At 36.9% G+C, this 24,824-nt stretch overlaps 1 protein-coding gene across 8 annotated transcripts in view; it reads right to left on the bottom strand.

The window, feature by feature from the left end:
* Nucleotides 1–1,666: 1,666 nt before the first annotated feature.
* Nucleotides 1,667–24,824, bottom strand: part of LRRC4C (leucine rich repeat containing 4C) — a 211,496-nt gene continuing 188,338 nt past the window's right edge. For all 8 annotated transcript variants that reach the window (XM_037738886.1, XM_037738888.1, XM_017529422.2 and 5 more), the window contains one exon: nt 1,667–6,859. In XM_037738886.1, coding sequence (XP_037594814.1) covers nt 4,895–6,817 — 1,923 coding nt within the window. In that variant the 5' untranslated portion in view covers nt 6,818–6,859 and the 3' untranslated portion in view covers nt 1,667–4,894. The remainder of the gene's footprint in view (nt 6,860–24,824) is intronic.

Raw genomic sequence — 24,824 nt, 5'->3', positions numbered from 1 at the left:
TATTCCTCTTAGAAGTCTATGCATGTTACAAAACTAGCAAATGTGCTTAAATAGCAATTGGTGAGCTCGACTTTTTACCTCTTTCAATGTGGAAGTAAGGGCTGAAGAAGTAAGGGGGTTAACTAACTGCCATTTAGCAGATGTAGTATAGGCAAAATAGTTGCTAAGCGTGCCCATAATGGGTTTCCGCCAAGATAGCTGAGGTAGGGTTGATCAAGGTGGATGATCTGGCAAATTTTCAAGGTTAGGACATCAATCAGAATGTGTTCTACTGTTGCCACACAGATCAGCCCCTCTCCTTCAAACGACATTGAATCTTCCCTTTCATCAGGATAAAAAGCAATATATTCACTACTCTGGCAATGAGATAAAGGCAGGATTGATGCCATTTGGACAAGTCAAATTCAGCAATTCAGCGTCAAATATATAATAAAGTGAAGCATTAATAATCTGGAAAATGAAATTAAATTACTAGACCAAATAATGAAAAATAAGACTTCATGGTCTGATTTTCGTGGGCCCTTCCTTTCTGTATTTTGTGCAAGGGACAGACAGATGTGTTCATTTTCTGCATAGAAAAATATTTACCAACAAAGATTTTTCCAATATCATGTGCTTTCATTAAAATAGCTTCATCTATTGTCTGTCTTGCAGCAAGTTCCTCTGTTTTTCGTTTTTTTTTTTTTTTAAATCCTGGGCAAAACAAAAAATGAACAGCAGTTTTACATTTTACTGCTAAACATATTATAAAATTTAATTATATAATTTTACATATAATTTATATAGTTTTCTCAAGGTTGAAATTTCGGAAGTTCTGTTGGCAGCAGTTTAAGAAACAGAAGGATGTGAACTGGTATGTGTTTTGAGAATGCTTCATTCAGTATCTAAATTTGGATCCTAATTGACAGTGTGCTACATTAATTCTAGAAGATTTCTTTTTTCTCTCATACAGCCAGATGTATCTTGCTCTGTATCCTGATGGAGCATGAGAAGAGAGTAGTGTCCCAGCTGCTTCCTATGTAATATGTACAGGGCTTTTAGGAATCCATATTTCTTCTTGGAAAAGAAGAGAAAGAATCACAGGGGCTTTGATTTTTGGAAGATAACTTTTTCGACTCATTTTTATCAGAAGTAGCTGTTATACAGAATCACATTCTAATCAAATATAAAGATGCATATGTAATTTGAGGATATATTTTTATAAGAGATTTGATTATATGCTACTATTTTTAAGGGAAACAGACAAACAGCTTCTTAGCAGAGTGTGACTGCTTACCCAGGCATTCACATGCTATGTCTGTGATAGTTCATGATATCATTATTTTCAAGATTCTTATTAAAACAAGCTGAAGCACCAAATAACTAATTGAACACAATATTTTAAAATTACATTGCTTTAGAGTATCACATTTATTTGTTAGCACTCGTCTAACTCTTATACTTTATCTAAATATCTTGAAGATTATTCCAAAATGATAAGAGATTGAAGTTGGTTTTGTTTGTTTTTTTTTTTTTTTTTTTTTTTTTTTTTTCTTTTTTTTTTTTTTTTTTTTTTCACCTTGATCAATCTTTACCTTAAAAATGTTGGATACTCTGGGGCTATCTACTTAATACGTTTTCATGTTTCAGTGAAGGCTTATTCTTAATGTGCCTTCTTTTTCTTTGCGCTGTGTAAATATTTATCACTCTTCCATGTGCAAATAACTTGTTTCAGTCTTTGAAAAAGACGATACATTATTTCAGAATATTTGAAATTTGAGAGGAAATTATTAAAGTTATATCTGGGTCTATGTGAGCTAAACCAAATCCTTCTATTATTTTGCTAATGCAAATACATCTGTATACTTTTCAAAAGAGTGTTCGAGATTAAGGTCATGGACAGATGTGGAAGAGAAAATTCCTGAATAGAAACAGATGTTAGAGAATCTTCTTCCTAAAGCCTCTTTGATGTTTAGGGAAGCAAACTGCATACTATTAGTAGGAGATACAAACACAAACACACACACACACACAGAGAGAGAAATATCAATCATTGGGTTACTTTAACTTGGTGAATTGTAAATGGTGTATTTTTTGGTGTACATATTTCAGAATACTGCCACCCAGTTGTCTTTGGATAGAATAAAATGAGCAGTAGACACAGAATTGTATTTTGGTACAACAATATAGCGAACATTTAAACAGTCACGTAGGCTTCCTGCCAAACCAAGTAAATTCATGTGTGTAATGGTCTCTAACATATCAGTGCAGCTACTGTTCTGATGGGCCAAGGACCAAATATGTTATGCAGGGAAAATAGAGGCTTGCTGTTAATCAGAAATATCTGGAATACATTTGAGTTTTCTTTAAATAGTAGATTTATGGCACTCTATCCTTTATCCCCAAAACCTGCAATGAGGACTTTTGGTCAAAAGAGTTTCTAAATTTATTGTCGAAATCAAGTCTGGTTTATTTAAACCTTGTGTCAAGTTTTTTCCCAAAACATATTCATTAGTACTATACTGTGATCTCCTAGGAGACTGAATTGCATGCTTTGGATTCCAACCTAACTTTTTAAGTGCAGTTCACCTTTCATCCTATTTAGTAGCCCTTGTCTAACTGCTCAGCCACCTCTCACAGCCAAGGGTAACTGCATACTTGGACTAAACCTATATGAATTAAAAGCTTAAAATGAAAGAAGCTTCAGAGTCAGCAAAGACAGAGTTTGGTGGATGCAAGCCAAGTAGAGAAAGGAGGATCATTTTCCCTTTCGATTTATATCACTTTTCTTTGTACTAGCACTTGCTTGTTATTATACATATTTGTTTGTGTTTTTTTATGTTGCTTGTTTTGTTTTGTGATCGCAGGCTGGGAATATGAAAAGTATATTCTATACTGAATAACTTGACAAACAATAGCCAAATGTTTTCCCTTTTCTTGAGTCTTCTCCCCAATGAAAGCAAGTGTGAATTGTGTTCCTAACAAAGGGAGGTTAAGATATAAGGAAGAAAAAAGCCAGAGAAGTAGTGATCAAAAAAACAGAAGCAAGATTCGTCCATGCTTTCATTCATTTCCTATCCTTTTTTCCCATTTCTCTGACCTATTTTGCTAGTAATAATTGATTTTTCACACCTGGAGACCACAAAACCATGGAGTAAGGTTCTGCCTGCAGAGTTTAGTGTGAGTATCCAAGCTTCTTAGCCATTAGGTGCTGAAGTTTTCTTCAGCTTGATCAGTCCTTGTTTCACCACCAAGGTAGCAGGTTTCAAGGTCAGTCTGTATATATTCATTTGTTCCACATAAAGATGGAAGTCATACACATAATATATTAAAATATAAGAAGAATGCCAAGGCGCAACAACCAGCAAGTTCCTTTTTTGTTTGGAAGCTAGCGTATGGTCTCTTAGCCAAAATGCCTCCAGTTCCTTAAAAAATACCATTAATGAATTACCACTGAATTAGCATTGCCATCTCCTGGTATGTATTCATCCTTCAGAACAAATCTAAACCTACACTTCCTTAAAGCTCTGCAATTTGCATTTAGAAAAAGTCACCTCTTCCAGAAGGATGGAAGAAACCATAAATCCAAGAGCTTTCTATAAGAACAGTAATCTAATATTTTAAAAATTTAAGGTTCTGATTCACAGCCTTTCACCTAGAAGTAAAATTAGAGCTGGCAACCAGTAATATACTAGATGATTTCTTTAATTATTTTTATATAGATTGGGAGTGATGCAAGAGCAGGAACCAGATCTTCTCAATTGTGCACCCACAGTACTAAAGTCAATATTTTTCACACAGTAGGACTTTAATAATTATCATTGAATTGAACTAAATTTGCTAACACTCAGCACCAAATATTCTTTTTCAGCTCTAGATGACTTAGAATACTTTCCTGTTTTGCTGTTATAGTTCATCTGGCCAATGAAATTTTATTGAGGAGACAGTGAATAAATTATATTGAAACTTTCCTTCAAGTAGAATTGAATTTACTTCACAAAATCATTATTTTTGAACCTGAGCATTCTACAAAGAATAACTCTAAAGAGAAGGAAAAAATACCACAGCATCCTTAAACATAGATCTAAAACTCAAGTCAACTATTCAGACAGGACCCTGTAGAGATTGATTTTGTGACTAAAGAATACTGTAGTATTTTCTTTCTTAGAAAGCAAAAAATTTAATTATCTTGAAGTTTCTCACATTTGAGCCATACTACAAATGAGCTGTGTCCAGGTACAGAAAAACCAACAATATTTTATTTATAATCTTATTTTTAGCTTTTTAACTACAAATTCTGGTTCTAGAGTTGTTTAAAAGTCATGGGTTTTATAGATGCTTATATGTAAATTAATCTGTTGTTTGCTCATTTTCTTTTCTTTTCCATAGAATTGTCTTCCTCATAAATACAGAACAGGTCATTACATGAAAAATATAAGATCTTGCATTTTTTTCCTTGTTCTCTCTTAAAAATCTATTTCTAATATTGCATTCCCCATTGGATTACTTCATATGGGTATGAGGGAAAAAGGAAAAAAAAATTAAAAATAGAGAGACAAAATAGACTGGATCTCACCACTAGAATTCACCATAAAAATCTCAAAGTGTAACAGAATTCTTACAAAATTTCCTAGACCAGTTCTTTTAGGAATTGAGATCTCCTATGAAAAATATGGCAATCAGGGAAGGGAGGAATGAGATGTGGGAAAATAGTGAATAAGTGCAGCAAAAACAGGTTCTGAGGAATACACATAATTTTGTCTGCTTTAGATCACAATAGAATTTTTAATAAATAAATTTCTTTTTTGTTTTTTTGTAAAGACACTTTTTTGAAACAGTAGATTTAGCCCAGTCATTTGTGTCATTTTTAATAAATTGTCTTTTTTTGATTGTTGTATGTAACTCTGTAAATGTTTTAGATTTGAGTCTCTTGTACATTGTCTTTAGAGTTCATTCGGATCAATAACGGTTCATGCACTGAACTGTGTATTGAATTTATTGTGTTAACTGTTGTTGTGTGGTTGAAGGGAGATTTGTATGAGTTATAGTGATTTAGGTGCTCATGCTCGATAGCAGGCATGGGCAGGTGGCTTTCCATGGGTGTGTCTCCCGTAATCTCATCATCCACATTAATGATTTCAACAGTCCTTGTTGGGGCATGATGGTTTTGCCGATGGTGCTGCTTTCTCATCTTGTAGAAAATGACCAGCATCACTGCAGCCATGAGCGTGATGGCCACAAAACACCCAATGATGATTTTGGTAGTCTTCATGACCTCATCGATTCCTGGGATCCCACTGTTTATATCAGTCACTGGGATGGTGAAGGTTTTCTCTGTCGACCTTGTGCTCTGTGGCGTGAGAGAGGTGGTCACATTGGTGGTCTCCCAGTCAACCACTGGAGTGGGACCCACATTGTTATCTGTGGTCCGTGCCTCATCCTGAGACGGTTCCATAGTCTCTACTGTGACGGTTGAAAAGTAAGAGAAAGGAGTAGTGGTTGCCGCAGTAACATTCAGGGTGGCTGATGCGGTAGTATTCCCAACGGAATTACTCACCATACATGTGTACATGCCTGTATCTTGCACAGTTACATTTGTGAAATTTAACGTACCATCACTGAGCACAGCTATCCTCACTTTGTATGCCCCGTGTGTCATGACTGTTCCATTTGGAGTAATCCAAGATACAGATGTCAGGGAGGTGGAGGCTCGACATTTCAACTCAGCTGCCATGCCTTCAGTGACATTGAGGTCTGCAGGGGGCTCCACAATCACTGGAGCATAGCATGTGAAATAATTCTGGTCAAGCTCTCCAATGTACCTCCCCTTTAGATTGGGAGGAGTGTTACACCGGGCACAACAAGCTGTGTTGGAGGGGGCCATGTCTTTTATCCACCAGCTGAGCCACAGTATGTCACAGTTACAGTTCCAAGGGTTGTGATGTAGATGTATCCGCTCTAGATGATGCAAGGGAGTGAAGAGGTCATGAGGCAGTAATGTTAGATTATTGTGTGCCAGGTTGATCTCCACTAGTGACTGAAGGTTGTCAAAGGCATTCCGTTCAATCACTTGAATCTGGGACTGTATCATCCACAGTTTTTGAAGGTGCATCAAACCCTGGAAAGAGCCAGGCCTGATGGCAGATAAATGATTCCCAGAAAGATCCAGCTCATCTAGTTTTATGAGCGGCGTGAGGTTAGGGATTTCCCGAAGGTTGCACATGGCAAGGTTCAAATACCTCAAGTTGGACAGACCTTCAAAGGCACCTTCTGAGATGTATGAAAGTCTTTTCAATTCCCCTAAGTCTAGTCGGCGCAAAGAAGGAATTCTGTTAAAAGCATAAGAAGGGATGCTTTCAATTGGGTTGTTTCGCAACCAGAGCTCCTTCAGTTTAGACAAGTATACAAAAGCTCCATTCGGGATGGTAGTAAGACGATTGTCAAAGAGTTCCAGAGTATTGAGGTTCGCCAGACCATTGAAAGCCCCAATTTCAATGGTTCTGATATGGTTCCTACTCAACTGTAGGATTTCCAAGTGCCTCAAGTGCTTGAAGCTGTTCACTTTGATGATCTGGATTTGGTTCTCATGGAGATTCAGCAGCCGTGTGTTGGTGGAGATGCCATCCGGAACCTCACGCAGGTTTTTCCGAACGCAGATCACCTTGCTGAATTGGTTGCTACAGGAGCACACAGAAGGGCAGGTCTGAGCCCGCACCAGACCAGCCACCACAAGAAGTTGAAGAGCCAGCAGCGCCACAAGCAGGGGGTCAAATAGGGCCCTGTTAAACCTAGGACCTATCATTATCTGCTGTGGATGTAAGGTCATCTTGTTCAACATTCATAATTTATCTGGTGTTGGTCCTTCTGGAATTCAAACAGTCTGCAAAATAAAAGCAAAAAAAGATTATTTAGATTTACTCTTAGTGTCTTTCTGGAGTAATGTCAGTGATATAGTGTATTAGCTAAAGCCATCATTTGTCAGACAAAAACAAATCTAATGTTCTTTATTATGTGGTTCATATTTAGAGGCAAATGTACCTTACTCCAAATTAGGAGCTGTCCAAAGACCACATTCCATGAGATGCATAACCACAGAGTAAGGGACCAGTGAGGTAGAGGACCGTAAAGTATTGTTTGCCAATCAAATGTGGCCCAAATTCATGAGGACATATGATGTATACTCTACCATAGCTTCAGTGTCCACAGCAGATTGAAAAAGTTTAGAAAATAGAACTTTGGGGCTATGTCAAACTAAAAGCTCCTTTGCAAAAGTAGTAATAGCTGACATTATATTGAAGGTTATTCTATGTACCAAACACCGTGGGCTATAGACTTTACAAACAAGCCTGTCTAGAAATGGCTACAGAATTTGTGGTTTTCAGCGTGAAATAAAAATGTAGGAAGCCTTATAAAATTAATAATTTCAAATCAGTAACAAAAGTCCATTAAACCAAGTTTGGGTCCATCTAAATGTGGATTTCTTTGCAGCTGCACAGGATGTAGGTCTGTGAAGCTAGCTGCAATCTTTTGTCATCCTTACAACACTTCTCTGAAGTAGAAATTGTCATTCTTTTCATTTTCAAAATGAAGAAATATAGAAGTGACATTCAAGAAGTCAAATGTTACTATAAATCAATCAGGGCTCAGACGTTCATCAGACTGGTCCCAGAAGATATGATCTAAGATATAACATAAAAATGTTGCTATGAGAATAAAGGTAAATGCAAAATATTTTTCACATAGTGAAAATATTTTGAAATATTTTTCAATCGTGAAGGACTTGCCCATAAGCATGACTTTCGTATGCAAACCAGCCAATCCAAAGGTCAAACCCTAGCCACCTTATAAGGCTCTCCCAGGACACTTTCACTGAGACCAACATTCCCCTTCCCTAATCACCCTATGTCCACTTACCAGGCAACAAGAGACAGCCCTTATGTCCCAGAGACTGCTCAGATTGTTCAAAAACCAGCCAATCATAAGCCTGCTTACCCTGCCTTTCCCTAAAACCACAATAAAGGCTCTTGCTCACGTTTTCCGCTGGCTGCTTGGTACAGGCTGACCCTGCTGCTTCCCAATGTGGGCTCCTCATGCTGTGTCATGCCCCCTCCAGCTGTGAGCTGTGAGTAAAATCATCACTTTCTTTTTTTTTTTTTTTTTGAGAAGGAGTCTTGCTCTGTTGCTCAGGCTGGAGTGCCGTAGCGTGATCTCAGCTCACTGCAAGCTTGCTTCCCTGATTCAAGCGATTCCTGTGCCTCAGCCTCCGGAGTAGCTGGGATTACAGACACATGCCACCACGTCTGGCTAATTTTTTTTGTATTTTTAGTAGAGACGGGGTTTCACCATGTTGGTCAGACTGGTTTCAAACTCCTGACCTCAGGCAAAACGCCTGCTTTGGTTGCCCAAAGTGCTGGGATTACAGGCGTGAGCCATCATGCCTGGCCCCTCACTTTTTAAATGGCAGCCACCTCCTGATCTGGTGCCTCACTCTAGCTAAATAATAATAACTGCATTCTAAAACAATCACTAAGCAACAGGGCCTGGCTCGTCATGTCAATCCTGTTAATAGGTTTTATAGGATTACTCCCCTGTCCCATTTATATCATGACAACAGTGTGGTTGGTAGGTTTCACATCCTAAGTCAGATAGAGTTATCCTCATTGTAAATTTAAATATGGGCTTAAATGACTCTTTTCTATTTCCATTGTCAATAGAAAGCTATCTAAATTACCAGTAATTATGACCATTGAAAATTTATCATTTGAATGATTTAGTGTAGTTTCACATATGCCCTCTCCCCTTGAAACCTATGTCTGTTTCAGGGAGAGAGGGCATATGTTATTAAGGTTATTGGGCATAAAATAACATAGCATGCAAAATCCCTGATATATAAACAAATTAACATTTCTAGGGCCCTGGTCCCACGGTCCTGCTCCTCCATTCTTTCTCCTATTCCCTACCCTGTAGCTCTCCCCAGAATCCTAGGGTCTCAGGCAAAACAGGTAGAAATAGCTGGTTGACTGGAAATAGCACAAAAGTAAAGAAGATAATTCCTTACTCTGCTGTTTGCTACCTTTTTCTTTTTAAACTATGATGCAGTAAAGGCAACCATGCTCTGTGGTCAAGAGAAAAGGGTTTAATGTGAGACTTCTTGAGATCATAATCCCTGTTTGAACCTCAATGACCTTAAAATTGAGAGTTACTTCATATCTCTATACGTTCCCCATCTGTGAAAGAGCACTATTATCTACTCAAAAGGCTTTTTTTAGGGCTGTCATGTAATACTGTATATGTAAAGTTACTGGTACATAAGAAGTAATATATTATAGTCAAAGATATTAAAAATAAAGTGATAGCACACTCAGTTTCTTCCTCTTTTAAAAGACAGGAGCAACAATAATATCTCATTGAAATTTGTGGTAGGGATTACTAGATATAATCAGGAACATACTATCAGTAAAACATATGCAACGATGACATATTACTATTAATTATAAGGTATATGCATTTATTCTTTCTTACTCTCCAGGCTGAGTTTTATTTTCTACTTCTTGCTTACTTCAAGGTCTTTGTGCTATTGGAATAAATGAGATTTTCTATAAATCAGTCATAAGTAACACTTTACAAATTATAGCTGGTTCAAATCTAATTTATAACCTACAGCAAATAATGCTTGGTACATGCACTGAATTAAATCAACTACTATCAACAAAAGGTTTTTTACTTTAATATCTAAATTATGTTACTTTATATCAAAAACTAGGTTTCAACATCTCTTTCATAAGATGTTTTTATCACATCAAAAGAAAATTAAAGTATGCACTATCCATTACAATATCATCTGACAGCATTTATTTACAAATGCATTTGTGTGAGTTTTGAATTAAACTATGATACTTTTAGCCTTGTCCTGGAGGATATCTTGACTTTATCAGTTGACTTTCTTCCTTTACTACCTATGCTTTAGTGCACTCAGAGCCTGTGCAGTGAAGCAACTATATGTGAGTTAGCTAACAGAGATTCATTATTTAGCACAGCATCATTGCTAAGTCATCATAGGCTTTGTCTAGACATTAGAACTGGTTTTTAAGCAAGGAGGGAGAAAGATGAATTCAGTTAGCCACAACTGTACCCCTTCTTTCCCTTCTCACATTATCCTTAACAAACCTCCCTAAACAGAACCAAAACTGCTTACCCCTGGACCCTAGGACTCCAAACCACACCTTACTGTCTACATAAATATGACTTTGCTCTTCCACTGTCTGTCTTAGCATCTCTTTCCTCTTCTGTGGCTCTTCCACCAAACCAATTCACTGATCCTTATGGGAACCTCCCCCAAAGTCCCATCCACTCTTTGATGGAAAATTCAACAGACATTTGTGCTCAGATTTACTGAATCTCTTGACTCACCTTGCTGTTTTCATCAATCCTGAATTATTGTGTCATAATTCTTGTATAATCCTGAACAGGTTCCTATATTGGAAAACCTTCCTAGAGTCAAACTTAAAATTTAATTAAAAAAAAAATTCAAAGTTCCTGGACACATGTGCAAGGCATGCAGGTTTGTTAGATAGGTAAGCATGTGCCATGGTGTTTTGGTACACCTAGCCACCCATCACCTAGGTATCAAGCCTCACATGCATTAGCTATTTTTCTTTATGCTCTCCCTCCCCGCTGCCACATCCCAAACAGGCCCCAGTGTGTGTTGTTCCCCTCCCTGTGTCTATGTGTTCTCACTGTTTAGCTCCCACATAGAAAACATGCAGTATTTGGTTTTCTGTACCTGTGTCACTCAAGCTTCCAATTCTTAATAAATTCTGAGCTAATCTTCACAGCTCCTCTCACAGACACTGCCAAATTTTTGAGGTGATACTTTTCCTTACCACCATAATCAGTAAAGTCAGCTCTGCCTTATCAACAAGTTGTATTGATGATATTTGGGGAATTAGCTTTTTACAATACTAAAGGTGTATTATTCATTTAAAATGTGCTTGAATCTCAAACAGTAACTTCACCCTCTCCCACCCCACAAACACAAATTTGTTGCCTACCCAAACATTCTACCCCCTTACTCTTTTCTAAGAAAATTTTATACAGAAAAATTTACTCCCATGCAAAAAAAGAAAGAAAAAATATAAAATACTGTTTTATCTGTTTTAGGAGAGACTGAACCATTACTGAAGGGTGAATAGAATTTGGTTTAAGCTAGAAGTAGGCAAACTTCTTTTCCTGTAAAGGGCCAGATAGTAATTATTTCAGGCTTTGTAAGCCATATGATCTCTTGTTGCAACTACACAATTATGCCACTGTAGCAGCCATAGACAAAAGGTAGACAAATGGGCATGGCTGTGTCAATGATACTATTTATAGTACAAAGTAATATTTTCGGAAATTGTAGTTACAGCAATCAGACGTGACAAAGGACATCTTGCAAAGGAAGAAGTCAAATTATCTTTGTTTGCACATGATATGATCTTATGTTTGGAAAACCTTAAGGGCTCTACCCAAAAACTATTAGAACAGTTAAGCAAATTCAGTAAAGCTGCAGAATACAAATACAAAAGTAAGTAGTATTTCTAAATGCCAAGTGCAAAGAATCTGAAAAAAGAAATCAAGAAGTTAATCTCATTTACTATAAATACAATAAAATAAGAATTAAAGAACTGAAAGATCTCTACAATGAAAACTAAAAAACATTGATGAAAGAAATTGAAGAGGACACATAAAAAGTGAAAAGATATTCCACGTTCATGGATTAGAAGAATCAATAGTATTAAAATGTCCATATTACACTAGGCAATCTACAGATTCAATGCAATCCCTGTTAAAATACCACAGACATTCTTCACAGAAATAGAAAAAAAAAAAATCTTAAAATGTATATGAGACCACAAAAAAGACCTGGAATAGCCAAAGCTATCCTGAGCAAAAAGAACAAATTGGAGGAATATTACTACCTGACTTCAAATTATGCTATAGAGCTAAAGTAACCAAAACAGCATAGTACTGGCATAAAAGTAGAGATATAGACCAATGGAACATAATAGAGAATCCAGAAACAAATCCATATATCTACAGTGAATTCATTTTTGATCAAGGTGCCAAGAACAAACACTGGGAAAAGGACAGTCTCTTTATAAATGGTGCTGAGAAAACTGGATGTGCGTATGCAGAAGAAGAAACTAGACCTCTACCTCTGGTCATATAAAGAAAACAAAATGGATTAAAGACTTAAATGGAAATTGCAGTGAGATATCTCATTCAAATTAAAACGTCCTTTATCCAAAAACAGACAATAACAAATGGCTGGTGAGGATGTGGGGAAAAGGGAACCCTCGTACACTGTTGGTGGAAATGTGAATTAGTGTAACTGTGATGGAAAACAGTTTGAAAATTCTTTAAAAAACTAAGAACTGGCCGGGCGTGGTGGCTCAAGCCTGTAATCCCAGCACTTTGGGAGGCCGAGGCGGGTGGATCACGAGGTCAAAGATTGAGACCATCCTGGTCAACATGGTGAAACCCCGTCTCTACTAAAAATACAAAAAATTAGCTGGGCATGGTGGTGCGTGCCTGTAATCCCAGCTACTCAGGAGGCTGAGGCAGGAGAATTGCCTGAACCCTGGAGGCGGAGGTTGCGGTGAGCCAAGATCGCGCCATTGCACTCCAGCCTGGGTAACATGAGTGAAACTCCATCTCAAAAAAAAAACAAAAAAAAACTAAGAACTGTCATATAATTCAGCAGTTCCACTGCTAGGCATATATTCTCCCAAAAAGGACATCAGTATATGGAAGAAATATCTGCACTCCCATGTTTATTGCAGCACTATTCATAATTTCAAAGATTTGGCAGCAACCTAAGTGTCCATCAAGAGACAAATTTTTAAAATGTGGTACATAAATACAATGGAGTTCTATTCAGCTATAAAAAAAGAATGAGAGACTATCAGTTGCAAAAACATGGATGGAGCTGGAGGTCATTATGTTAAGTGAAATAAGCTAAGCACAGAAAGACAAACTTCATATATTCTCACTTATTTGTGGGAGCTCAAAAGTAAAACAATTGACTAATGAAGATAGTAGAATGATGGTTATCAGAGGCTGGGAAGCATAGTTGGATGTGGGGAGGCAAAGGAGGATGGATGTTTAATGGGTATAAACATATGGTTAGACAGAATTAATAAGATCTATTTGATAGCACAATAGGTTGACTACAGGAAACAATAATTTACTTATTTAAATACCTAAAATAGTATAATTAAATTGTTATAAGACAAAGGATAAATGCTTGAGGTGCTGGATACCCCATTTACTCTAATGTGATGATTATACATTCTATGCCTGTATCAAAGTATCTCATGTATCCCATAAATACACCTACTATGTACCCACAATAATTAAAATGTTTTTTAAAAGAATATATAAATATATGTATATATATAAAATTCCATTTCCTAACCATTTAAAAATTCACAAACATTCTTAGCTGACAGGGCACACTCAAAAAAGTAGCAGGTTGTCTTGCAGATTATAGTTAGCTAAGCTCTTGTCTAAGCAAACATTGATAGTACCATTCCTGCTTTCTGAAACGAATGAGGGCTGAACATGTGACACAATATGGCTAATAAGATGTGAGGGATTCCAGAAATTGTTTTTTTCCTCCCACTAATTAGAAAAACATGGGGAAGAAATAATTCCTTCTTCTCTTTCTAGATATTGTTGAGGGTAAAAGATGCCTAGAGGTGCTGCAGCCATCTTGTGGCCAAGAGGGGAGGCAGCCTGAGGCCAAAGCTGATAGGTCAAGAAAGAAAAAATGGAAAGAATGTACATCTTTGATATTTGTGATACGCTGCTGAATTAATGAACCCTGTAACTGCTTTTCCTCTGGACTTTTTACTATGTAAAATAATACATTACACTATAAACAGTTATTCTTTTTCTGGTTACATGCAGCCAAACCTATCCTGATACATTCATATTAATTTCTGCCCTCTCTTTCTGGCTCGCTGTCTCCTTATTTCCTCAGCCAATAGCAAAGAAAGGGAACAAAAATCATTTTTTAAATTTTCCTATGCCATTATAAATAAGAGAGACCTTTCAAAGGAAACAAGATAAAGCAATATGATATTCTTATAAGAAAGTCTGAAGGTCATCCCACATCATGCTAGGAAGGATTTCTACTGCAAAATCATTTATCTGGACATCTCTGGGTTTGAAAGAACGCTAGAATACACAGGAGAAAAAAAAACCACACAATTACCAAAGGTAACACACCTCTTCAAATTTATTTCATAAATATTTCCTAATACAGATCATTGTTTTTCCATTTTTAACCTAATCTTGCAAATCTTGACCTTTTTCCACTGCCTATGCAGGAATATATAGTTCTGCGGATTTTCAGGGAAAAGAATTTTTTTTTTGTAAATATGCCCAGGGCTGAACCAGTAGGTGAATGTAATGGAAATGCTACAACATTTTAGTGGCTATAACCTAGAGAATCAACCTGTCAAGTCAAAAGGCAGCTGTTTGGCTAAACACACTGACTCTGCAATGTTTCTAGAAAATGCTAAAGTTTCAGAAGTTGAGATTTAAAGAAAAAAAAAAAAATCTGACTCTGCATTTTCATTCTTCTAGAAGACTTATTTGGCTTACAGTGGAAAAATGTATAATACATTCTTAGGGTTTGTTTCTCTGTAGTCAGGACTTCTCACCTAATCATATTCTAATGTTGTCACTAGTGTTGTGACTATATGTCACTAGTGACAACATTACAATATAATTAGGTGAGAAGTCCTGACTACAGAGACCTATGTACTAGAAAAGTAAAACAACAACAATATGGCTGCCACCAACATGGGGTCATGCGCTGGAGAGTATCATAAGGATTGTAAAAGAACTAAATTACCCATGTCTTTAAGAACTTTCCAATCTTGGAGCTATAAAACAAATTATAGATATATATCAAAAAATTATGTACATATATGATATAGGTATAGTATAAATCAATACATTCAATATTTACATGCCATAAAGAATTATCAGAGATTAATGTAGGAATAGCTAATCAGTATGCTTTAAGAAGAGAATTTGGGACTGGGCGCAGTGGCTCACGCCTGTGTAATCCCAGCACTTTGGGATGCCAAGGTGGGCTGATCATGATGTCAAAAGATAGAGACTATCCTGGCCAACCTGGTGAAACCCCATTTTCTACTAAAAAATACAAAAGTTAGCTGGACATGTTTGCTCGCACCTGTAGTCCCAGCTACTCGGGAGGCTGAGGCAGGAGAACCACTTGAACCCGGGAGGCGGAGGCTGCAGTGAGCTGAGATTGCCCCACTGTATTCCAGCTGGGCAACAGAGCAAGACTCTTGTCTCAAAAAAAAAAAAGGAATTTTATGCAGATCTTTAAGGAGTATGTATAGATTGGCATGGGGGCAGGGCAGTGGTGGAGGAGGTAGGAGCTTACTCATGAAAGCAGAGTAGGAACACAAAATATTAAGAAAACTGACTTAATGGAAGTAAAGGATTTACACTGTAGAACATAGATAAACTAGCTCAATTGAAGGTCACTGCAAGCCTAATAAAGAGTTTGAATTTATTTTAATAAAAAACTTAGAAACTTGAGGCTTTTAAACAGGAGAGGGAATGATGAGAATATTGTTTTAGAAAGTTTCTGCCCTTGTTCTTAAGGAAATTGGAAAGAAGACTTTGAAGAGAAAGTAAGCAACTTTAATAATCGACATCCCTAGCATTGCTTTAGAAATGAATGGAACCAATCTCCAATCTGATTATTTGACTACTGAGATGTGTATAGTTCAAATTAATCCACCCTAGTTAAAATCTTGTAGAGCATGAAATACCAATGAAGACAAAATTAGCTTCTGCATATGGTCACGTTAGAAAATATCAGTGTACACAAAAAGGGCAGTGTATCATTTTGGAATGTCCGATCTGCAAGTCAGGAAAGAGGCATCTTTGATGTCTAGTGTGGCTCATGTCCATGCTGCATATTGCACACAAAGGACTACTAAGCAAACATTTAGTTTTAGTCCTCTTTCTAATTTGAGACAATGCTGAAGCATAAAAAGAATGCCTAATTTACAATAGTAAGACCCAGCAAAACACCAGCTTTAGAGTAAAATGCCTCCCATTGGAGGGTTGGCTAGGTCATTCCTGACTGTTTGGTAAATTGGCCTTCACTGAGCCGTCCCTTCATAAGTGGGAATGATAGTATAATAAATAGACATTGTGAAGATTGCATGATTTAAATGACATAGTGTACACTGAAAGCTAATCCCCAAACTTGCCCCTGAACTTCCATAAAAGCCACTACCACATGACCAGTTGCTCAAGGCAAAAATGTTACTCTTTGACTTTTCTTTTTCTGTATTCACATATAGCCCAGCACTATTCATTCTGATTCAACTTTAAAACAATGTGGTTCTATCTACTACTTTTCCTCATTGTCTCTTTCTAGATTATATGTCATCCTCATTTCTAACTTGAACCTCTGAAACACACTCCCATCAATTTCCCTACTTTGGTCCACTGCATTACCACAATTCATTCTTCATATAGTATTTAGATTGCATTTTTAAATTATAAATAAGTTCATGCTGTATTTTTAGTTGAAACTCCTCTATTAGCTCCATATCTTTTCAGAACAAAATGCAAACTACTTTGGTCTCCAAGACACAACCTGACCTCTGTCTACCTCTCCTACTTTTCAGCTTTTTCTTACTCCACCGTCTTGGTTCAACCCCATTGGCTTTTCATGGTTTCTCAAACAATTCAGCCTTGTTACCCCCCTCAGGACCTTTTTATTAGGATTCCTTCTGCCTGCATTGTGTATCCTTTGATTTTTGCATGGTGGTTTTTCCTTTTAATTCTGGGCTCACTTTAAATTTTACCTTCTTAAGAAAGTTCTTTTTGATTACCTAGCCAAAAATATATTTTGTCATATTTAATACATTACTCATATTCAATTTTCATCATAGCACTTATCACTATTTGTTATTTTTTCTCATACAGTAAGGTGCATATTTTCCTATTGCCTGTTTCACCTCAGTGGAAGGTTAATTTCCGTGGAGTAGAGACTTATCTTCCTTATTCAGTAGTATTCACCTAACAGTACTCATGGAATAATTGTTAAATGCATGAATGAATGAATGAATGAGTGCTCACACAGTCGGAAGCAGGTTGAAACCCATTAAGTCAAGGCCATAAACTCACTAAGGACCCATCGGATGTCATACTCACTAATTGATCCCTAGCATCTAGTAGAAACCCATGCACATAGCAAGAATTTTATCAATTTTTAGAATAATGTTTTCCAGTTTGTAGTTATTTTCATAGAAGTTTTTTCTACAAAGAGCTGTGAAGAACAGTTATTTAAAGATCATCTCACTGTCTCTTTGCTCTCTTTGCATGTTTTTTTGAGGGGGATGGGGGTGGGTGGTGAAGTCAGGGAGATTTCCCTATTTCTTTCCCTTTGTCTATTATTATCAGTAGCAGCCCCGTTTTATGTTTGACCAAACAATGCCCTCTGCTGTATGTGCCTAAAATAACATGATTGCCTTGAAAATTTCTGCACAATTGGATGCCTAGTTGTTTTCATGATTTGCTTCTTCCCACCTACATGTACTCTAGAACTAGGGAGGACTGGCTTAGCTTTCAGGTCACTGCATTGGATCAGATCACTTTATAACAGAGAAAAGAACTCCTATAGTCAGCAAATGCTTTTTAAAATGGAAGGGCTTCTAGATCACCACATGCCAGCTACAGGGACTCATTTGAACCATTTATTTAAAAAATCCGTGGGTGGAAAAGATCTTCTAATTCGACTGTCACAATCTAAAGCAAGGAGATGGACTAGGCAAGAGACTGGGGAAGGCTGTGGCAGCTCCAAACTTTGTCTTAGCAATAAAAATTCAAATCTACTTCATGCTAAAAACTCCGACCCAGGAATACAGGCACAGCTTGGCAGGGCTAAAAATAAAATTAATTTGTTTTTTTTCCTGCTTGTTTACTCTCTCATGACACTGGAGAGATACATGTACCTGGCATGAGGTTTCTGGCTGTTTTTGAATCCGTTTGATCTTACTTTTTGAGATTATTTATGAAAATATAAAATATAGATGAACAAATTTTTCTCAAATTATAAGGTGGGATTTGAGGTGTTTGGGGGTATATTTATGTAGCAATTTGTTTAGTGAAATGTATAACCAAAGAAAAATATTTAAAATATCAAGCTCCATGTGCTGCAAGATATTTCACTCTTCAGTAATGAAATCAGAATGCCCCAATGATTAGAAATATGCCTGTTTGTAACAATGCCTACATTCTCCTTCCTGCTAATATTTTAAGTCTGGAGCCCTGCCAATGTATGAAACTGATGAAACTATTGCTTCATCTTTTTTATTTTAACTTTTTTTTTTTTTTACCTTTTTTCTTCAAGGGCCATTTAATGATTAATATATGTTATTCTTTATCTCCACAAGTGGTCTTTCTTTTCATATCTGTCCTGTAGGAGATTTCAAAGCAACATTTTGGAGAGTCAGTGTAACAACACACGAGAGCCTAGACAATCACAGTGCAAGACAGCATAGCCCACAGTGCCTACAGAATTAAACCTAATTCCCATACAGCCTCTACCCACTAGATGCCAGTAGCAACCTCAGTTGTGACAATCTACAGTGTGTCTAGAACTTGCCAAATGTCCCCTGGGGGGCAAAATTGTCCTCTTTGCAAACCACTGCCTTCATGTGACATGTAAGCCCCTCAACAGTGCTGTGCCATCCTGCTTTCCCAGTCCTGTCTCCCACTGTTCTTAACACAGTTGAGGCTGCAGTCTCTTCCAGATTCTAAAAATACTCCCTCTACTTTTCCTCTTTGAGGACTTGCTCCTTCTTTCTTAAGATTGAAATTACCTACTCTGATTTTTTTTTATATGAAAATTTTACCCAACCAGAGCCAATTTTACACTGGCTATTTTTACTAGGCTGTCATCAGCCTTATTGATCAGTATAAATCCATCCTTCCCCTAAAGTGTGTGTAAAGCCAAGACTATAACACTTACCAATCCGTGTTTGAATGTAAATATTTGGGAATGTGTTCAACCTATTTAATCATAGCTTTCTCAAAGACAGATACTGGATGATATGTAGGCATTCAATAAATATTAGCTTGAATTACTGAAACATGTCAGAGATTTTAATTCATAGCAGCCAAATTGGTGTACTAATTTTATAAAAACGTAGTGCGTTGAAGTCCATTGCTAAGACTTATATGTGAACCAAAAAGATAGAAAAGGTATAAAACTTAGTTTAAATGGTAAAGAGAGGGCTCAATAGTTACTCCTTGCCACCCTCCCCCATATAAACACATGAAAACTTATATATTAAGACTATAAAGAAGTAAATTACCAAAAATCAGCATGTAAATAGGAGATTGAAAATGATGTTTCAGGGTAAAAATCTATCCTTAGCAGCAGTAACCTGTAAACTAAATATTACATCCAGAGTATCTTGTATATCATGTATGCTCAATATAGGAATGAATATATGGCCTCAAAAAAAGGTTGATTGTTGCAGATTTCTAGCTGTTTATGCAACTAAGCAGACACTAATAGTAGAGACTTAAAAATCAGAGACACAAATTTTTGTAGTACCCATCTGTGAATCTGCCTGGGGATTGAGTATTGTGATTTTGGACTCTATTATTGTGAGGATAAATGTGTTCATGTAGAGAGAAAATTTTAGAACAGTGTCTTGTACATAATCAATACTGTAAGCGTATTTGTTGCTGTCTTCATTGTTTCTGTTATTTGTCTGGTACCGACGACAGTTAAAGTTCATATATGGAGAATGATGGATACATTGACTATAATAACACTAAAACAATTTGAATCATACAATTAAGTTCTCTTAGTTTTATTTTTCATCAATAACCTCATTTGATTATTTGCCTTTCCATGACATTGTACAGTACCATTATGGGTTCCTAAGAAGTTATTAATGGGTTTCAAACCATTTGTGAACCTCCTGAAATTATATGCAGATTTTTGTTTAAATGTTATTGTATCTTTTTATAGAAAGATTATTCATTAGTCTTAACATCATACTCTCAAAGAGATTTATGACTCTAAAACGTTTAAGTTCCACACAAAATAACTGATAGGCCGAAGTGCTTGAAAGATCTGTTAGAGTTCTAGCTATAAATTAGCAAATTGGCATTCTGCTGTATATATCAATTTCTTACATGAATAACCATTAGGAAGGGTCCTGGGATGCAGTCTACCCTGGGGACAGCAATCTTTCCCAAACAAACATGGGTACACAGGTGACATTTTGTCATTCCATGTCATTTCTTTAAGGAATTTGTGGCAATGTATGAATCACGATGCAGAATGATAAAATCAGGTCCTGTGCTTCCTCAACAGAGCAGAAATGGGACCTCCTCTGTTCCATAATCTTCTTTCATTCTGCTGTAGTTAATTCCTCAAAGGAAAATGTAGTAATGCATTAATTAGTCCATTAATGTTTATCCCTTAGGGTGTTTTGGGTGACCACGCCTGATGCCAAAGGAGAAAGCACTGTACTTATGAATATTAGTAGAAAAACAATCATATAAAAGAAATAAGAAAAAATAATATTCCATTAAAACAAATATAACCAAAACCCCAGTAAGGATCCTCCCGTAATAAACAAATCTGTTGGAGAGAGGGTAAACTGCAGAAACTGGTCACATGTTTTAGCCTCTCAGGATGCGCAATAGGCTGATTCGCTCTAGACTTCCAGTTTGAAAAATATTGGGGAGAGAAAAGCATATAAAAAAGGCTCAGTATTTCAAATTATGTTTAATCAAAATATGTAGCAAATTATTTCCCATATATATTTTTTTCATCTAGGTTAATGACAAAGCAAGTAACTAAAGAAAGTAACTAAAGAAGTGCTTTTGAAATAAGATCTAAAAAGCCCATCTGAAATGTAAGTCCTTGGCAAGGCTGGCAGAGAAGGATGTGATTTCAGAAAGTTGGTAATCCTTGCTTCCCAGGCTTCCTTCGGATGGATGACTGGCTGGGAGGAGCTCATAGTCATTAACCCCCAACTTCTCATTAATCCCTAGAAAATGCCCTGTGATAAGGTCACCAACACCTTTGTAGGCTGAAAACAAACAAACCAACAGTAGCACCCAAAAGGCATATGGATTTTTATAATGAGAAATGCAATTTAAATTACCATGCAAGGCAATCTGAAGAGAATAAGTATCATGTACGTAGAGTCATTCAGATTTTAAAATCACCTTCTTACCAAGTACTTACTTCCTTGTTCATTATTAAACAGTACAAAACCCTAATTTCCTAGAGAGTAGCCAAAAACATATTTATAACCCCAGGCAAAGCACTAAAGATGTCTGGGATTCATTTTATAGTAGGGTGCAGGGAAAGAGAATGTCTAAAGTCATTTCAGCTATAATAAGAATATATGATTCTAGGTATACTCTCTAACACTTTACCTACCAGGAAACTCCAGTTCAGTAACTTGCCATCATTGATCATTTATAACAGGGTACTGAGACAAGCCCAGTATAAACAACAGTCATAAACCCATGCCAACATGCTCTACTGAGGGAGTGTGTACGATTGCGTAGATCATTGTAAGTAGTCTGGGTGTTCAGAGAGAACCAGTGAGGTTTGAGGAATCAGTGAAAGGTATGTGGACACTAGATCTAGGAGATATGTAGATTTGAGTAAGCAAAAGGTGTAGCATTTCAAGAGAGAGAGGGGGAAAAAAAAAACAGGTACTTTCCTTCAATCATATTTTTTGAGTGCCTACTAAGTTTCCAGCACAATGCTCAGTTCTTGACACTTAGGGCTAAGTGTCTCTCATCAAGAATCTCACAGTGCAGTATGATTCACAGGTGAGTAAGCCAGGAATTATAATGCAGCAGAAAGTACTAGAGAAATTCTATTCCCTTTCTTTAGAATGAGTTATTACAGCAGCACACAATAAGGAACGTACAATAACACAGAGAAGAAAGAGAGAAAAAAGGGAGAGAACCAGGCATGGTGGCACATGCCTGTAGACCCAGCTACTTGGGAGGCTGAAGCAGAAGGCTCACTTGAGTCTAGGAGTTTGAGCCCAGCCTGTGCAATACAGCAAGACCCTATATCTAAATAATAATAAGAAAAGAGAAAGAGGTTGTTTGAAAATAGGCACAAGTTGGGTAGGGAATATATGAAAGTAAACATGACATAGGCAGTGAAGTAGCAAGTAGAGTAAGTAAAATAACACAAGATTATAAAAAATAGACAAGACATTTAGATTCGATATTAACTCATGGGATAGACTGTAGGAACTTGAGTTTTCTTTCTGATATGTGAGCAGAACTAGAAAGGTAATGGAGATATACACAAAACTCTAAGATGAATGGTTTGGAAAATATTGCCCACCGGCAAAACTGGAAGGGAAAAGGACAGTGGGAAGAATAAGGAAAAGCAAGTCTGCGATGGTATGGAATATGAATAGGACAGAGTGAAATAGAGTATTTCAGTAATGAAGTTATAAAATAATGATGGCCTGGGTTAGGCTTTGACTTTTACCTAAAATATAAGCTGAAATAACATCACAATTTTCCTATTTTTGCTCTGGAATCCCTAAAATGTGATACTCTTTATATATATTTACCAGATCCCAGGATTCCTGGCCTGTCATTGCTTGCTCTGATTTCTGTATACATTTTATAGCCCCTACAGCGTTGGAGTAAGTCCTGCAAATCTAGTGGCTCCCAGTGCATATCTCAGAGCCACTGCTTTCCAGTTTTCAGCATGACTTAGGAGTTTAATAAATTCACCAAACTGACCCACAAAACCTGATAAGGAAACTCTCTTTAATTGAGTCTGTGTTTATGAGATCTGAGCAAGGGGAGGAAACAGAGTAGACTCTTTCTGTGATTTCCAGGCAACGTCATTTAGTCAAAATGCAGATAGCAGGGATGGCCTCCTAATTGGAAATGGAAACTGGTTTAAAGTAACCTCAACACTGTTAACATTGCATAATGAGGCAACCTTGGTGATGACATGTCAGATAATGGAAATGACTGGAATCAGTGATTTTTTTTGTTTGTTTGTTCCTAATGACTGCAAAAGAGGGAATTATTCAGCAAATACAGACATTTGAAAATTGGATTCGTAGTTATTTTCTAAAGGCAGTCTTCATTTTGTTCCATGCTGTGTTAACCATAGGTCGGGAATATTGGAACCAAGTTTTCTTTTTTGCACCATTCCTATATTTGCTCTTAGTTACCATGGAACCTTGCAAAACTAGGATTCAATTCCAAAATGAATGAGCTTCAGTTAACACGGTACCATGGAAAGTAAAAAAAAACTCCCTATATTTTTCTGTATTCACTTTGGCTGCAATGCATCATTTGCAAAAATATTTCATGGGAAAAAAATAGAGCTATACATTAAAAGCAGTAAGGAACTAGGTCCTTATGGTATCATAATGGGAAAAGAAAGTAGGGAAGCCTGTGCATGCTCCTATTTAAACCATTATTAACTATGTTTCCTTGATTTGGATGGTGAAAATTACTTTTTAGTTACTTTTCCCACCATGTCTTTATTCTCGAAAGGATACATTTTAAAAAGATAATCCAATTGAAAAAGCACAGGACTGACAGTCAGATTCTAATATGGATATGAGAGATGTTGGGTGACAATAATGCAAGTTGTTTATTAATTTTTTTAGTTTTTGAGCCTGAGTCTTGCTCTGTCGCCCAGGCCAGAGTGCACTGGCACGATCTTGGCTCACTGCAACCTCCGCCTCCCAGGTTCAAGCGATTCTTCAGCCTCAGCCTCCCAAGTAGCTGGTATTACAGATGTGCACCACCACTCCCAGCTAATTTTTTGTATTTTTAGTAGAGACAGGGTTTCACCATGTTATCCAGGATGGTCTATATCTCCTGACCTCCTGATTTGCTCGCCTTGGCCTCCCAGAGTGCTGAGATTACAGGTGTGAGCCACGATGCAAGCCCAATAATGCAAGTTAAGTAAACTTTCTGTACCCATCTGTAAAGTGAAGACAGAATATGTGTTCTTTCTATGCCAAAGGCATACCAGAAAAATAAAGTTTAATAAGAAATCAGTGTACACAAAGTAAAATCCATAAAATTAGGGTAAATTAGGATGTAGCTATCATTCCTGCACTCCTTAATCCCATTTTTTAAGCTGTACCTGACATGCGAACAGAACTAGAAGAAGGATGGAGATATAAGCAAAACTCTAAGATGAATAGTTTGGAAACTACTGCCCACAGGCAAAATCGGGCTCACCACCCCAGTTTTTGTAAGTAAAGTTTTATTAGAAGACTTCTACACCCATGCATGTAAGCATTGTCTATGGCTGCTTTTACATTGAAGGGCAGAACCCAGTGGTTGTGATAGACTATATGGCTTGCAAAGCCTAAAATATTTACCACCTGATCCCCTATAAAATGTCTGCTACAGCATCCATCCCACTTTTCTTACCTACTCTCTTCAATCCCAGGATGACCTGTGAGGACATGGAAGACAATATGAAAACTTCTATTTGTGATTAACTTTCATCTAAAAACTAGTGAAGAAATTAAGCTTCACTAATTTGGCAATGCTGCTATGCCTCATATAACTTACGGAGGGAATCCTGGGTAAAAGTGGGAGTTCCAAAACAGGGCTTGCCTGTGGCACCATTACTTAATTATACTTTCAGTACACTGTGACGTACTGTTATTTCTGTGTGGTGGGATAATTGGCTTTAGAGATTATATTACTTATTTTAACTGAACTGGCACTCACAAAATGGACACAGT

Source organism: Cebus imitator, unplaced genomic scaffold, assembly GCF_001604975.1.
Source record: "Cebus imitator isolate Cc_AM_T3 unplaced genomic scaffold, Cebus_imitator-1.0 Scaffold58, whole genome shotgun sequence".
Classification (NCBI taxonomy): domain Eukaryota; kingdom Metazoa; phylum Chordata; class Mammalia; order Primates; family Cebidae; genus Cebus; species Cebus imitator.
Note: the sequence above shows the minus strand (reverse complement) of the source record. Positions and strands in the feature narration are given on the sequence as shown.